Source organism: Denticeps clupeoides, chromosome 17 (assembly GCF_900700375.1).
Source record: "Denticeps clupeoides chromosome 17, fDenClu1.1, whole genome shotgun sequence".
Taxonomy (NCBI): Eukaryota; Metazoa; Chordata; class Actinopteri; order Clupeiformes; family Denticipitidae; genus Denticeps; species Denticeps clupeoides.
Window position 1 is genome coordinate 6794710 of NC_041723.1, and position 16161 is coordinate 6810870.

A 16161-nucleotide genomic window follows, 5' to 3' on the forward strand; every position below is an offset into this window, starting at 1 on the left:
AAACAGATCAAGTATATTATATTTGATCAATGTTTGACAGGGTTTAAAAAATTGCTTTCAGCTTAGATAAACCATGTTTTTACTTTCACTGTTTCATATTGGTGCCTAAGACTTTTGCACAGTGCTGTAGTGCTAGGTCCTGACCACGATACAAATAATAGCGTCATTGTGTTTACAAGCAGAACGCTCTCTGACTTCAGAGTGCCCCCTCAGTGAACTGCCGTTCGGCAGATCTGGCGCCCGCTCCGGGGAAGTCAGGAAAAACTCCGGATCTGATAGAGATAACACTGCGACTGCATTCGCGCAGATGGATGGGGAGTCGGCTGACTTTGACTGAGGGTCAACTTGACAGCGCCCGCTCCGGGCTGAAAGCTGCCTGCCACCGCCTGATTGGCTCTTTATTGATTCGGACACGCTTTCGACCACATCAACTGATCCACAATAAACCATTTACAGTTTCTCTGTGCAACAAGCCTCACACTGAAGAGGTCTGTGTGGGTGTGGGTGTGCGCACATGCGAGAGATCGAGAGAAGGAGAAATAAAGACGCTAGTTGTGAATGCAGGCTGCGTGTGTGTGTTGATTTTAATGAAATGGTATCTCCGTAGACAATAATCCCTGTAATAGGATTGGGCCAGGACACACATGTCAATACAAGCAAATAGGATTGTTGGCTTTTAGGTCTCACATTCTCTTCCAGACCCTTAATAGGTAGTGCGGAGCAAAAAAAGAAAAGGAGCGCACTGATGCCGCGTCCATTTAGCACCCGACCAGATTACCAGATTAAAACCATTCAGGCCTGTCTGATGTTCAGTCGTGGGCTAAATGTTCAATCGGCAGGGCCAGCACCCTGCAGTAAAAAAATGTCTCCATCCTCACAAAGACAAGCAACAAGGGTGGAAGATAGTCCTGTTTTTTGGCTTTTTTGTGTATGCTATTATCTTTTCAGAATTAAAAAAAATCACACAATGCCTCATTTCGAGAACAGAGGTGGGGGCAAAATTCTTTTCAGACTGCAATTTTGATTGTGTCCATTGCAAAAGACATTGTATTTCTGCAGCAACTGCAGAAAAAAAAAAGACAATTATCACTTTTTGTCCTAATGGCACAGTCCCAGTGTGAGCAGCAGTTGCAAAAGCACAGGCAGTGGAGAGTGTGTTCCAGCCCTTACACAAGCCGCCACTCTACATTAAGACATCCCCACACACCGTCAGAGCCCCCTAATCACCAATTATGACTCTATTAGGGCCGCTGGCACCTCATAGGGTCCTGCGGCGGATGAGGGGCTGGAGGTTTCGGACCTCTGCTCCGTCCCTCCTCATCTCTCTCGCTCTCGCCCTCCCCATCCGTCTCCCCGCTTCGCTGCGCCGCTGTCAGCCACTGCTGCCCGGCCGCACTGATGGGGCCGTGTTCTCCCAGATAACACCTGACCTTACAACCGGTTACCGCGGGAGACGCCGGTCGCCTCGTCGACAGGGCTCAGCGCGCACAGCGGCGGGATAAATCTGAGGTACTCTCGCCTCGACACTTCATTAAAAAAAAGGGGAAGGTGGCGAGGGGCGGGGGCGGTGGATCTAGGACGGGAAAGGAAGGGAAAGGAAAGCCGGGCCGCCCTCATCCTGTAGCCTGCTAATAGAAGCAGAGCCCTCGTTAGCCAGCCAGCCAGAGAAATCCATCACCGGGTCGCAGAGATGCACCAGACTACCCTAACACACTCCCGCCTTTCACACAGGGACCCGGGTGTGGAGGGAGACAGGGAGCCAGAGAGAGAGACAGACAGACATATTTAAACTCCCATTAGGAGGCCCTGGGACGGGTCTCTCAGCAGGTTCGTTAAATTACCTCACAGGCAAGAGGCGAGACAAGTGCCAATGCACAGAGGAACTTGTTAAAGTCTTCCTTTTAGAGGAAACCGCCATCTAATATACGACTATTGGGCCGTGGTCAAAAGTTCAGGCTGTGCATATGTAAAAAGGTAGCCGGGTGCCTCAGGCAGAATCCCAGGGAAAATAATTGCAGTAAAATGCTGAAAACGCTCAGACGGGGACAGGACGGGCTCCCACTGAAGGGGTCCTCAGGGGGACGTGAGGGAAAGAAAAGGAGGGATGATTGGGCCGCGGCGACCCTCCCATATCCCGCAACGGGCGACCATTAAAGTGCCGTCCTGGAGCCTATTGTCTCAGAAATGTCATGCCAAACATGCCAGTACAGCTGTTTGACAGCATAAACAAACAGGAGTCCTCTTAGGATGCCAGCCAATAAGAAAACCCTGTCAGCTTTCCCAGTCACCTCTCCCAGCGAGAAGGTGACAACGGTGGCTAGTCATTTTAGTTCATTTTTGGCATTAGAAGTGCTAAGGAGATACTGTATATGACATCTATGACATTTATATATATATATGTGTGTGTGTGTGTGTGTGTGTGTGTGTGTGTGTGTGTGTGTGTGTGTGTGTGTGTGTGTGTGTGTACATGATCCATATGACAACATCCAATACCCAATATTCCTGGTTATTCCTATGAATGACATAATTAGTAAGTTTTGACAAGACTCAATATTCAGAAAAATCAGTAATAAATAAAATATAAAGAGCAATATTTAAGAGCATATTGCTATTTATATGTACACTTGTTCTTGAACAGAATTATTTCTTTAAATATTTGATCTTTTGCGCCTCAAATTTTCACTTCAATCACGATCAGCTGGAATCAGAACCGGGCCCATCCCTGCCCATCGTGACGCCGAGATTAGCATGATCATAATGTACAACTGCAGGCTGTACAATTCTCCGCCGCAGATAAAGAGACACAAAAGCAAGAGGGAGGGAAATGGGTGTAAAGGCTGAGTGTTATCAGTAAGGAGAGGCAGGGAAAGGGCCGCGGAGGACGTTATCGCACATTGGGATCGGAGATAAGCAACAGCAGCGCTGTGAGAGACAGCACCATGCATATTTAGGGTCAGCCTTTTCATGAAAGTCAGCAAAAAACGATTCTGAAAAATGAAATAAACAAGAACATTCATTTCGCTTTTAAGGCCACACATTATGATAGTCAACAAAATGCCCCACAAAAGTATAAGCAACAATTTTGACAACAATTATATTTTCCATTTTTTACTGATAGTGTATATACTGTGTATAGTTCTACACAGTATTTCTAAAGTAGTTAAAGTAGTAAAAAAAAAAAAAAGATAAGCGTAAGTGACAGTGGCTAATTATAAATTATACCTATCCACACACACACAATTTGGCTTTCATAATCAATAAGAATATTTCGAGTAATACATAAGTAATCTTGGTATTTTCTCCACCACTAACAAATAGTCGATAACGTGATTTATTAATTGGAACACTGTGAGTAATATAATTTATACAGTATGTGACATACATCTCCAATTAAACAAATGCATCAAGTTGCTTAACATCTTTCATATTATAATGGACCTCAAAGGCTCAGTCCCCTTCACATGGGTTATATAAAAATATATACCCATTCGGCCTGTGTATTGGCAAAAATCTGACTATACAATACAGGCAATATATAATTATTTCATTTACTATTAAATATTGTGGTACTGCATTTTTTACACTAAAATTGGTGGTAAACGATGAAGACACCACCACATGCATACAGATTTGAGACACCAGTAGAGTATTAATAAAAATCAGTACTGTGTTTTGATAATCAATGCAGTTTTTTTTACCCGTTGCACATATATGTATGAAAGTGCATAACAGTATAGAAAAATGATTTTTACAAAGTCTTTAGGCACAAGTGTTTGGATCTGGTACAGGTGTTTGGATCCAGCCACAGGAAGCAGGAACTCCTCTGCACAGGCAGACAATAAATCATCTCCGGCCCTCCACGCAAAGGCAAAGTCTTCCACACAGCCCCCACTCACCGGCACTTAATGTTGTTTTGGGTCTCTTCCTGTCAACATTGTGCTTATGTTTGCAACCTTGAATAATCTCAGAGGATCCCACCCGTGTTCGCCGGCAATTAAAACGATACCATCTCCATATTCCCGAAACCAATAAGTGAAATAATATCTGTGTTTTTCATATTAAGCCCAGTAGCAGGGCAGGAGCAGAGCTTATCGCCCCGCAGATTTAAATACGGGCAAATGTGCAGCTTTAGGGACTGAGTCGAGAGTCTTAATCACGCTGAGAACCTAAGAGCATTGTCAGCAGGTCTTAAAAAAAAAAGGGAAAAAAAATCATTATCTGATATTCTTGGGTCCTATTTACCAACAGTTTAATTGGTGAATTATTAATTTCAACCTTTTTTTTAAGGCAGGAAAAAAGTTTGCCATATAAATGGAGAGACAGATTCCGCAAGTCAATTGCATCCCATTACAGGTCCTTATGTCATGCTTTCAGGTAAAGATGAGATGAAAGGAGTGTGATATCAAAAGATGAGAGATGTGAGCTGGCCAGAACTGAAGAGATATTTGAACTGGTGGCCGATATGCACACACAAATCTATGCTAAATGTACACGGTGCCAACCATTTCTTCCCAGTCAGATACGGTTAGGTAAGAAAAGAATCCTGACTTCCACTAGATTTACATTTACAGCATTTGGCAGATGCTCTTATCCAGAGCGACTTACATAAGTGCTTAGAGATGGATATCATTGCAGTTCCTCCTTTGGTTCACTAGGAACCTATCTGCAAATAGTTTAATGTCTCAACAACCAACTTAAATATCCATCAGAGCCCTATTTATGTATTTCCTAAAAAGTCTTTCGTTTGAAAATCTTTAGTGACTCTAGTAGGGGTTCATTCTAACATCTAGGAGCCAAGACAGAAAAAGAGTCCTTGAGAGATGATTACCAGTCGAGCAAGTCCAACACAGCACATATGTATTTCCGTCTGCAACTGCCTAAATACGCTTTTAAAAAATAAATCAGTTTTATACACAGCATCACTAGTGACAACAGTGGTCCAGTAGGGCCGACGTGAAGAGATAGGACATGCACGGTGCAGAGACCTCAGCGCGGCGCCGTAACCCAATATTCCCACTTGAGAAGAGTGCTGTCTCCCTGTGCAAAATAAATAAAGAGGAAAAGGAAGATGGAGCAGGAGAAAACAAACCACAGTATATATCTTGGTGGCACCGCAGTGAAAACAGATAGATTTTTTCGGAGCCCCTGCAGATCGGAGACACCACTTCTGCTAGGGGATGAAAGCCATATATACACATACACTCACAAACACACACACACAGTACATAATGACAATACAATGGTAATAAAGCAAAAAAGAAAAAAATGTTAAGATGATGAAAATGCATAAGTGATAGAAATCTGAAAGCTAATTAGCTCAATGTTTTCTCAAATCTGCTATCCATAGCAACATGTCAATTGGGCAACGGCAACAATGTCATTAATCAAACCTGACCATATCACATGGAAAACTGAGCGGTAACTTCGCCTGCTTTGGTAGTATCAGACTAATTCCCCCACTGAGTTCATTCACGTCTAAAAAGAAGCAATTATAGAAATGTTAATTAAGGGTCTGTCCTGGTATGTAGTAAGCACTATGAAGTGAAAGTGATTATGAAACACTGCAGCACAGCGCACAGTGAACACAACGAAATGTGTTCTCTGCATTTAACCCATCCCCTGAGGGAGCAGTGGGCAGCCATGACAGGCGCCCGGGGAGCAGTGTGTGGGGACGGTGCTTTGCTCAGTGGCACCTCAGTGGCACCTTGGAATTTCGGGATTGGGACCGACAACCTTCAGACTACAGGCCAACCAGAACCCCACCACTGCCCCACTACCTATAGGGTTACAGGACAATAAACTGTAGAAGTCAAAATTGTCCCTGTTAATCCTAATTAACTATATGCAAACTTAATACATGAGCAAGTCCCACAATGCCGCGCAACACAGTTTTTGGAGGGTGGCTGTGAATATGTGCAATTACTTGTGTGACAGGCTATTGCAAGCATACAAAGATACAAAGATAGAAGCTGTAATGTCTATAAAAAGTGAAGCCGTCATAGGTCTAGTGCCCTGCAGGCTGCATTACTGCACATCCACATGCGTTTGGTGTTTCAAAAAATTTTACATACTCACTCAAATGGGTTATTCTCCAAATCTGGATATCTCTTTTTGTACAATACAATGTGTGACCTAAGGAACAACCTTGACTAACAGACAAGTTGCAGCATCTGCATCATATGATGGGTTTACCAAATGATTAGGTGTACCATAAAATTACAGAGGGATTTAGGATTCATTGGGTAGCAGAAAACAGGATTTTCTGGTGTTAAATTAATTGACAAAGATGGTATTGTAGAAATGTAATTTGATTATGATTATGTAATTTGATCAAAGTTTGGATTAAAGATTTTGTACTTGATTAAAGATTTTGTACTTGGCTGGCTAGTAGGATGACCATAAAGTATTGATAATAAAACTGCACTGACAACCATTATCCACGCGTCGGAAGAAGAATTAAAAACTGACTTTATTATAACTGCTTTTCATTTCATTCTCTGTAGACATCATTTGGATGTGCTTATGAAGGCAGCTCAGTGGGTACTGAGAAAGGCCTTAAAGTGCTGCTGCAGTGGTGGAGAAACAGGAATCATGCCTACCATGGACTTGGTGAAGGGCCGAGCCAGGGTGAACAGCAGGGTCATGAGCCACCAGCTACGGTGGATGTTGGTGTACATCATGTTCCCAGGATGCACTGCATTGCTGGTGACACCATGAGGTGAAAGGCGCCGGTTCAGCTCGTTGGAGAACAGGATGTTGCAGAGCTTGGCCCGGTTGTATGCCAGCATAGACCAGTACTCCTTCTGAGGTGGGGAGAGGAAGGCCAAGGCCACCTTCCCACAGGAGTCAAGCAGGTCTGTAAACCTGAACAAAATACAACACACATCTGGTTACAACACATATGGTTATTCAAAGCAAAACATGTCCCACAAAACCATGTATAAATTTACCAGATGCCCTTATCCAGAGTGACTTACAATCAGTAGTTACAGGGACAGTCCCCCCCCTGGAGACACTCAGGTTTAAGTGTCTTGCTTAGGGACACAATGGTAGTAAGTGGTTGTTTGAACCTGGGTCTTCTGGTTCATAGGCGTACAGTACAGGCCAAAAGTTTGGACGCCTTCTCATTCAATGTGTTTTCTTTATTTTCATGACCATTTACGTTGGTAGATTCTCACTGAAGGCATCATAACTATGAATGAACACATGTGGAGTTATGTACTTAACAAAAAGTGGAGACCTGGCCTCCACAGTCACCGGACCTGAACCCAATCTAGATGGTTTGGGGTGAGCTGGGCCGCAGAGTGAAGGCAAAGGGGCCAACAAGTGCTAAACACCTCTGGAACTCCTTCAAGACTGTTGGAAAAGCATTTCAGGTGACGACCTCTTGAAACTCATCGAGAGAATGCCAAGAGTGTGCAAAGCAGTAATCAGAGCAAAGAAACTAGAATATAAAACATGTTTTCAGTTATTTCACCTTTTTTTGTTAAGTACATAATTCCGCATGTGTTCATTCAAAGTTTTCATAAAAATTTAATCCATTATTTTTTCATTGTGTCATGAGATGTGTATATGATTTATCTGACATTTGACATTACCTCATCTAAAATCTGCTCCTGTTCATGTCTGACTTTTTACACATGCTTTGTCTTGTTTTGTTTTGTCTCTGTCTTGTTAGAATTATCCTGACTATAACTTTAGCAATAATCTCCACATCCCAGTTGCACAAGGCACAGCCACTTTGAAGCGTCTCGTCACCCTTTGCTTACTGTTGAAATGTTCTATTTCTAAATTTTATAGGTATTTAAGTTTTGTATTTCTTAGTGTAATTTAGATTTGCGTATGAGTAATCTTTTTAACCATTTGTATAAATGCACTACTGGGTGTGTGTGAAATGGTGAAGTTTCCATACACCGTCTACAATGTGTATATTGCTGCATTGACAATAAACCTCTCTTGAATCTTTTTTCACCTCTGAAAGGGATTTCCTGGTCAAAACTGTTTTTGTTTCTTCCCCATTGGCAAATGGTAATATATGTATATTCCATAGTTTTTAGACATGTTACTACAGTTGTGCTACATTGGGGCTAGTAATTAAACCCGACACAACCTTGCCCCTACAAGACCTATCTGTGTGTTAAACAGTCTAATAACATGGTCTGGACAAATACTCAGTTCCAACTGGCATGGCAGGTGTCCATTAAACCACATTGTGCACTATAGTTAACTGGAAGTTAGAACTGTAATTTGGTGGCAAAGTAAACAATGTAACCATAGCAGCCACACTGCAAAAGAAGCCTGGTGTCATAAATAAAAATTGTAATACACTGAAATTAACCAACTATAGAACAAAAACATTTACAAAAGCATGCTGGGGGCTTTAAAATGCTTTTACATCTTAACATCTTACATCAAGGTTATACTCAACGCACACCACCGAACCAATTAGAACTCAGTAAGCGGCATCATCATATAATAGGTCATTTCAGTTGTTTTAAGTGGCAAATCTACAAAATTTGTAGAATTCATCAATTTACTCTTACTCTTCTCATCCAAAGTTGGCAGCAAATAAACCTTTTGTTGTCCTCCTGTCACATTGGCAGTGACGCCCGTCTCAGCGGGGGAAGTGGGTTTAACGCCGCAGATTAACCTTGCCGAGGTTTTAGGATGCACAACTGGAGGCTCCTGAGCGCGCGTGTAAATAAAGAGAAGGATAGACTCCGAGCCCCCGTTTTCCGCCCCGGCTGCATACAAATCAAAGCAGCGACATGATGTTCTTTAATTGGCTCCGACAGAGCTGTTAAACACCAGATGTTTGACAAGGCCCTTTGAACATGAGGCGGGCAAGTTGCGTTGCGCCGTGTTGTTTCCCTCACACGCCGTCGCGGCAACACACGCAAACACACTCTCCCCCCCAGAGCACACTCGTGTTTGTGTTTCACTCCCTTATGTGCAAAGGCAGCGGAAACACATTCAACATTTACATCTTAATTCAGCCATTACAGAGCAACCAATCAAAATGTCACCCGGTTTTATGTTACAAGCTGCCCGGTGTTTGTTTGGTGACGCGTTGCGCCGTGTCTGTGCTCGGCTAAATTACAACATCTGCAGGCGCCTGGCGTCAGGAGCCTACCTTCAGTCTGAATTTATGCCGGGAGCTTGACGAATCTATTGCCTGGGTGACGATGCATTTCTGCCAAAAATGCGCCGCAGACGTGGAAACTGCACCACTCCTCTACCGCCGCCGTCCCAGGTATATTCGCGTCGTGTTTTTTTTTACAACCATCTCAAACGATCTTAGAGGACAACGTGAAAACTTTGAGGAAACATATCACCTTCACAGGAGAAGGAAAGCAGAGCGAAAGCCTCCCCGGGTATTTAATTACACGTCTTTTTATCTATTTACCACACATCGGGTGAGGGAATGTCATTTTTTTTCCACGAAACCTTATTTTCTTGAACTGGACCTGATGTAATAAGCAAAAGTACTCCCTATCTGTAGTGTCAATTACACCCTAAACCCTGGTGCTGGGGAAGAGATAAAGTTTTCATTTGAAACCAATGGTTTTACTCTTTATTCACCCCTCCCCGTCCGTTCGTCTCTTTTAGTCAGACCTGTCCCCCCAGGGTCAAGGTTTTACTTCAAGCCAAAGGAACCCAAGGAAATATAATCTTGACCGGGGTCAGAGGGCAGCCTCCAAGCTTTCTGCAGACAAATTAAATGCAGCCAAATAGATAGCGCAGAGGAAGAGGGCTGAAGAAAGCAAGCAGAGAAAGCTGGGCGCCCTAAACAGCTGAAATTTTGATAAACGACAAACTAAGCCCACAAGTCCAAAATGGCAGATCCATTTAGAAGGTTCTCCGTTCACCCACATACCCTGGCTAATCCCCTCTTTGACGGTGGAAGTCTTGGTGGCAGGAAAGAGAGGGAAAAGTGCGGAAGATGGGGGAAACACTGAATTTCTGACACAGAACTGCCATGAAATGGGTTCAACTACAACCAAACAGGAAAACCGGTATGGACACTTTTTGTTTGTCGATGTTCTCCCACCCAACCATCAATCCATCAGGACTACATATTGGCAAGAATCTGGTGACACAGCAGGGGTTATAATTCAATATATTACGATGCTGTAAGCTTTTTTTATTCTAATTGTGAGAAAATGGCCATAGTGTGAATAAAAACCCCATTATATGTTTTACACACCTATCAAAACAGTGGGATCAGCAATTTTCACTGTACCTATAAGGGTCAAACATCACAATTTTTGTCCATTTAGAGGAAAACTTTGATTAAAATAAATACATAAATAAGGTAAGTGCGCTCTCACATGTCAATGTGCTTTCAAAATATTACAGTCTTCTTTATTGTGGAAGCCACAATTATTCCAGTGCACTTTTCTATTTCACTTTCTATCGTTAGAACCCCTACCATACTCTAAATTTGCTTATCCATTTCCATATTATATCAGTTCATTGGACATGTCTCTGGCCTGTGTGAGAATCCCAGTGCGCCCAGAGGAAACCCACAATCACCACTGCTGCCTCAAGAAGACCAATCACAGAAGTACAGATATGCCCTGAGCACCTTGCTCTCCATCTTTTCAGACAATCTACTCTAGTGATTAGTTATGGGCTTCCATATCGCGTCTAATCAAGCATGAAAGTGTGAAACTCACTAAAGAAATGAACTTTTCCACATTAGCACTTTTCCTATAACACTCCTACGATACTGGAACACACATGTGATGTTAGGGACTCCTATATGTCAGCGTAACATGATTAAATCAATCTTAAGAAGTTCTCCAGCCAAAATCAATGGTTCATACGGAGTTTGACCACGGCTTCTTGGCTCAAACAAACTGTGATTTTCCACAATCCAAGTCATGGATGATCAAGATAGAGCAGTCAGCATTGAAGTTCTTGTCAATGCATAGCAAGACATGTCATAAACTGAACCATTCAGTCCATTCATCAAGCTGACGATACCTTTATTACACCCTTGGTACACTGAACAGAAAACACACAAAAAACAAGGGAGGTATGCAATTACAAATGATTTTAAGATTAAATCACACGTTAATGTATTTTTATATATATATATATATATTAACGTGTGGTTATTCTTAAAATCTCACAAATAAGAAAACTTTCTCGCTTAATTTAATTTAAAAATTGCATCCCATTAAATTGGCTCTCCTTTACATTGTCACCGACCTGTGCGACTCAGAAGAGACCACCACCACGCGTGCAGGGGCAGACCGACGCAGGACGTCCTGCAGCAGCTGCACCAGGTGGAAGTGGCCCAGGTGACAGATCTGGAAGGTGGACTCCAGGCCATCCTCTGTCAGTCTCCAAGGCTGGGTGGACACTGCTGCATTGCACACCAGGATATGGAGAGGCCTGCAAAGAGAGTACCATTTTGTGGAGTTTATTTCAATCTTATACGCATCCCGCGTCACACCAATTGTTAAATTTGAATTATTTGAACAGAACATTTAGCCACTAAATAAAAAGGGATAATGTCTAATGAAGAGAATCCATGTCATTAGTAAAATAGGTAAGATTGCAGAAAAGTATCTAAATATAGCATGGGGTCGTATGCCACACAAAAACAGCATCCTGAATAATCACCACCGGCCTGGAGAACAATACAGAACCCATGGGCGGACAAAGGTCAGAAACAGGGAGTGAAGGAGACCTTTAGGAAGAACAAGGTGCGCGTCTGCATGTCTTAAAAGAAGAGACAGATGCTGAGGTAGGCTGGCCTTACAAAAAGAAAACGGTGAAAAAGCATCATGTCAGATCTGGGCTTTAATCCAGCTCCTGAGGAACAACTCACTTGAAAACGAGGATTTTCTGATGAGGGTAAAAATAAATCGCTTTTTTTTTTTAGCTGTACCCTTTTCGATTCACTTGGCAATTCAGCAATGTATTTTTTTATTATTATTTTGTTCCATCGTCTCATTAGGGTAAAGGTTTGCAGCAAACTGACAAAATGTGAATTCAAACTGAAAGTGATTGTGACGTGAAAGTTATTACATGTGAAACAACATTTCTATTATCAGATAATATTTCTATGCCCTTCACTTCAACAGATCCACTATTAACCTTTTATTTGGGTCTTACACAGTACCACCACCACCATCATGAAAACACCAATGGTATTCTAACACGCCATAGGTTAGAAGTTGTCTAACAGACTGAAGCCTTCCACCCCACCACCAGTCACTGCAATAACTTGCCTCTATTTTACTCTCACTGGGCCATGCATAATACTTGCTTGCTTGTTTAATTGCTACATACATACTAGATAATTTATAACATTATTATACAATTAAACTATTATGTTAAATACAGTGCACCTGGAAAATATTCACAGCGCAGAGCTTTTTCCATATTTTGATATGTGGAAACCATTGATATGTGAAACCATTGACACATTTTGATACGTGAAACCATTGACATGCACGTGTTGAAAAAAAGTTAAATCACATTGCATTTGTGTAAAGGTTATTTTTGTATTTTTACAGCATCGAGTCTTGGCATGGTTCTAACTCCATATTAAAATGGCTGTGCACTGACGCTTCCGTTCAACCTGATGAAGCTTGAGAGGTGCTGCAAAGAGGAATGAGCAAAATTGGCCAAAGATAGGTGTGCCAAGCTAGTGGCATCATAATCATTATTGCACAGCATTTATGTCTAGTCTTTTGAAGACAAATTAAAATTCCAGTTGAATTATAATACAAAAAATGTCCTTACATCAAGAACAGTTGCAAAGACTGGATAATCTCTTTATCTCTGGATAAAGTTCTGATGACTCCAAGAATTTCATCTTGGGAAATAATGTTGTACTTGAAAGCAAACCTTGAAACTTGAATACATGGTTACATTTTTTTTTTTAAGAATTCCTTTTTACCTTCCTGAAAGCTGTCCACTGTTCCTGTACTTGGAGGACCGGGGATATCATAGCACCTTGTCTGAGCACATTCACCAGAGCTGCTTCAGAGCAGTGCTCTGAAGAATGCTTCGGAAAACTGCCATAAAAAAAAAAAAAACCTACGTGCCGCTGAAAGATCCTTGCCTTTGACAGAGTCGCTCCAGTGGTCTTGAAACCATGGTGGCGCCTGCAGAACAATCTAAATCCACCCCACCAATTTTTAATTTCTTCCATTACAATTAATTATGAGGGCCACGGGCAATTTGTGTACTCTGTGTTTAAGACTGACTCCACAATTAATTAAAAACTGGATGCTGGAAAATTAATCTAGGAATTGTTATGCCTGCGCTATAATGAGCTATCCTATGGCATTAAAATAGGTGGGTAGCGCGCTGTAGGATCACCTTCACGTTCCCACAGTTAAAGGGTTTGCCGTGTCACACCTCACAGGGGGAAGGACATCGCATGTGATACTCCTGAAGTGAATTTTTCAAGTAGTTTCACTAATTTTTTTTCTTTTTATTTCGGAGGGAAACTGAAGGTGGTAGTAGCCTAGCGGGTAACACACTCGCCTATGAACCAGAAGACCCAGGTTCAAACCTCACTTACTACCATTGTGTCCCTGAGCAAGACACTTAACCCTAAGTTGCTCCCTGTAACTACTGACTGCAAGTCGCTCTGGATAAGGGCGTCTGATAAATGCTGTAAATGTAAATGTTAAGGGCAAAGTGTGATCAGCGTTTTGGTTTCGGCATGGCCCAAAAAGCACAATTAGCTCTAAATTTAAGATGGAGGGAAATAAAAAGTAAAAGTCGTTTACAATCAGACCCAGAATCCCTTGTGTCTCTGAAGGGCATGAAGTACAGATGCCTTTTCAAAGAAAAAAAAAAGTGTGTCCATTTTGAAGGCAGTGCTAGTGTTTCAGCTTTAACTAACACACACACACACACACACACACACACAATATACTCACTCTTGTTGAGGCATCCTCACTCTATTACCAGCATTGGCAAAGACACACAAACACACACACACACACGCCTAACTTATACACTCGCACACAAGATTACTGACACAAACACATGCAAGCAAAAAGGCACTCTGTGTATGTGTGTGTGTTAGCGATAGAGAGAGAATAAGACAGAGTAAGTGCACTCTTGTTTATGCGTGTGTGTGTGTGTGTGTGTGTGTGTGTGTGTGTGTGTGAGAGGGAGAGAGACAGAGAGAATAACACGCATACATAAAGAGAGACAGGGTGTGGGTTTAGGCAGCTCAGAACCAACACACCCAACACCCAGGAGAACATGGCAGGCCGTGGAACCGTTCTGGAACCGTTCTCTCTGGTGGATGTATGTGTGTTCTGAGCGGCGCACTCATGCACGCACAATTAAGACTTCAGAGGGGCTTAATGAAGCGTCCGTCCCGAACGCACGAGTCGCTGTTCCCGCGCGTGAGTGACACCAGAGCTGATGAGCGCGTACGGGTTGAGTGAGGATGTAATCTGAAAGGAACATGATCTCCGATCAGCTCAGAACAAACGGCAGCAAAACCCAGAGGAGCACGGCAGACAGATTCCAACAAAGGCAAAAAGAAGTAGAAAATTAAATAGAAAAAATAAACCACCAGCAGCCTAACACAAAGCAACACAGAAGGTGAAGAGGACAAAAACACCGCGAAATCCCCATGACCGCTGCTCTGTTTCTCCCCTGTTAACGCGAATGGGACCGTGGGCCTTGCTCTCTGGCCTATAAACCAGCAGCAGTTCCCCCGCAGCGTGGCGCGTGATGGAACAACACGCATTTACAGGTCGAGCGGCCTCTCCTCTCCGCCTCTTACGGCCAATCCCCACGCGCTCACGGCTCATAAGCAAAAACCTAACAAACGGCTTTAATAGCCCACTGCACATAATGTAAAAAACTCCCTTTCAACGTATTAACACGTCTGCGGCCGTTCCGAGGGCTCCGGCCACCTTACGCAGATGTGCAATTTACACAGACGAGGTGCGGGGGTGCTAACGACCGGGCGGGGACGGCTAACTCTGCGTATTTACTTTAAAGAACCCCGCAGACGCAACCCCTGACCTGATAATAATCTCCCCACATAAAAGAGTGATTGCCCCCCCTCCTCTTCCTTCCCGTCCGGCCGCTGGTCATTAAGCAGCAGTGTTTATAGGCCACTGAGCGATCGCCTATGTAGCAAAAGGGGCGGCTTTTCCCACCATGTATGCGGACGCCGCCGCACACGCAGGTTTTTACAGCGCGGGCTAAATTAGATTTCCTCCCCCATTTGGTTGTTAATATTACGCAGGTCGTAACAATACTGCAAAGGGTTTTTTTAAACGCACACACTGCGGATGGCAGGATGCCGTTATATGAGTCAAACAAGCTTTCTGATGGAAATATATGAATTGTGAAAAGGACCGAAGTATAGTATTATATCATTCAATACAAGGTGCTCATACTGGCTCATTCATATGAATACCAGGGCTGATTTTTTAACTATTCAATCACACATTTTACAATGAATTAACCGTGATTAAAACAATTCATTGTGAAGACTATAGTTATAATGCATATATAAAACTATGGTAGACACAAGCATGGGAAAGAGGCTCAGACAGGGAGTGACATCTGGTCTTTTTTTTTATTATTTTATATAAAACACCCTATAGCCTAAATGAAACAGAAGCAAAATGTTGGGTTCTGAACCCAGGATTTTTGGGTTCAGTATTCCAGTCATGGGCAAATTTCTGCCTAAAAACAGATGATAATGTTGTCATTGCTGCCCACTGCTCACCAAGGGTGATGGTTAAAAGGAGAGGACACATTTCGTTGTGTCACCTTGTGCTGTGCTGCAGTGTTTCACAATGACAATCACGTCACTTTCACTCTCTGAATGACTGAAAAAAGCAGGGGCATCGTGGACACACTCAATGACCCTGTGCTCCAAGTAAAAATTTTCATATAAAATAATTAAGCGAGACAAAGAGAGACATCTTCTCTTCTATGTTGTGTGTCTGTTAGTGTGTGCGTGTACCCGCCTGAAGACATGCACGCTGTAATGAAGGGGCGCGAGTTGGCCTCGGCAGCTGCCTCCTGCCATTCACACCTGAGCAGCTTCAAATTCTGATCAGAATTAATCTACTCTGGCATCCCCTGGGACCCCCCCCCCTGCACCTCAGAAATAACTAATGAAGAAATACAACCTTGGCAAGGGAGGGT

The 16161-nt window shown here is 42.8% G+C and overlaps 1 protein-coding gene across 3 annotated transcripts in view; it reads right to left on the minus strand.

Moving 5' to 3' along the window:
• wwox (WW domain containing oxidoreductase) overlaps positions 1-16161 on the minus strand; it is a 180551-nt gene that overhangs the window by 116395 nt on the left and 47995 nt on the right. For all 3 annotated transcript variants that reach the window (XM_028957292.1, XM_028957291.1, XM_028957293.1), the window contains exons 7-8: positions 11218-11403; positions 6600-6864 (exon numbers count right to left, since the gene is read on the minus strand). In XM_028957292.1, the coding sequence (XP_028813125.1) occupies positions 6600-6864; positions 11218-11403 (451 nt within the window). The remainder of the gene's footprint in view (positions 1-6599; positions 6865-11217; positions 11404-16161) is intronic.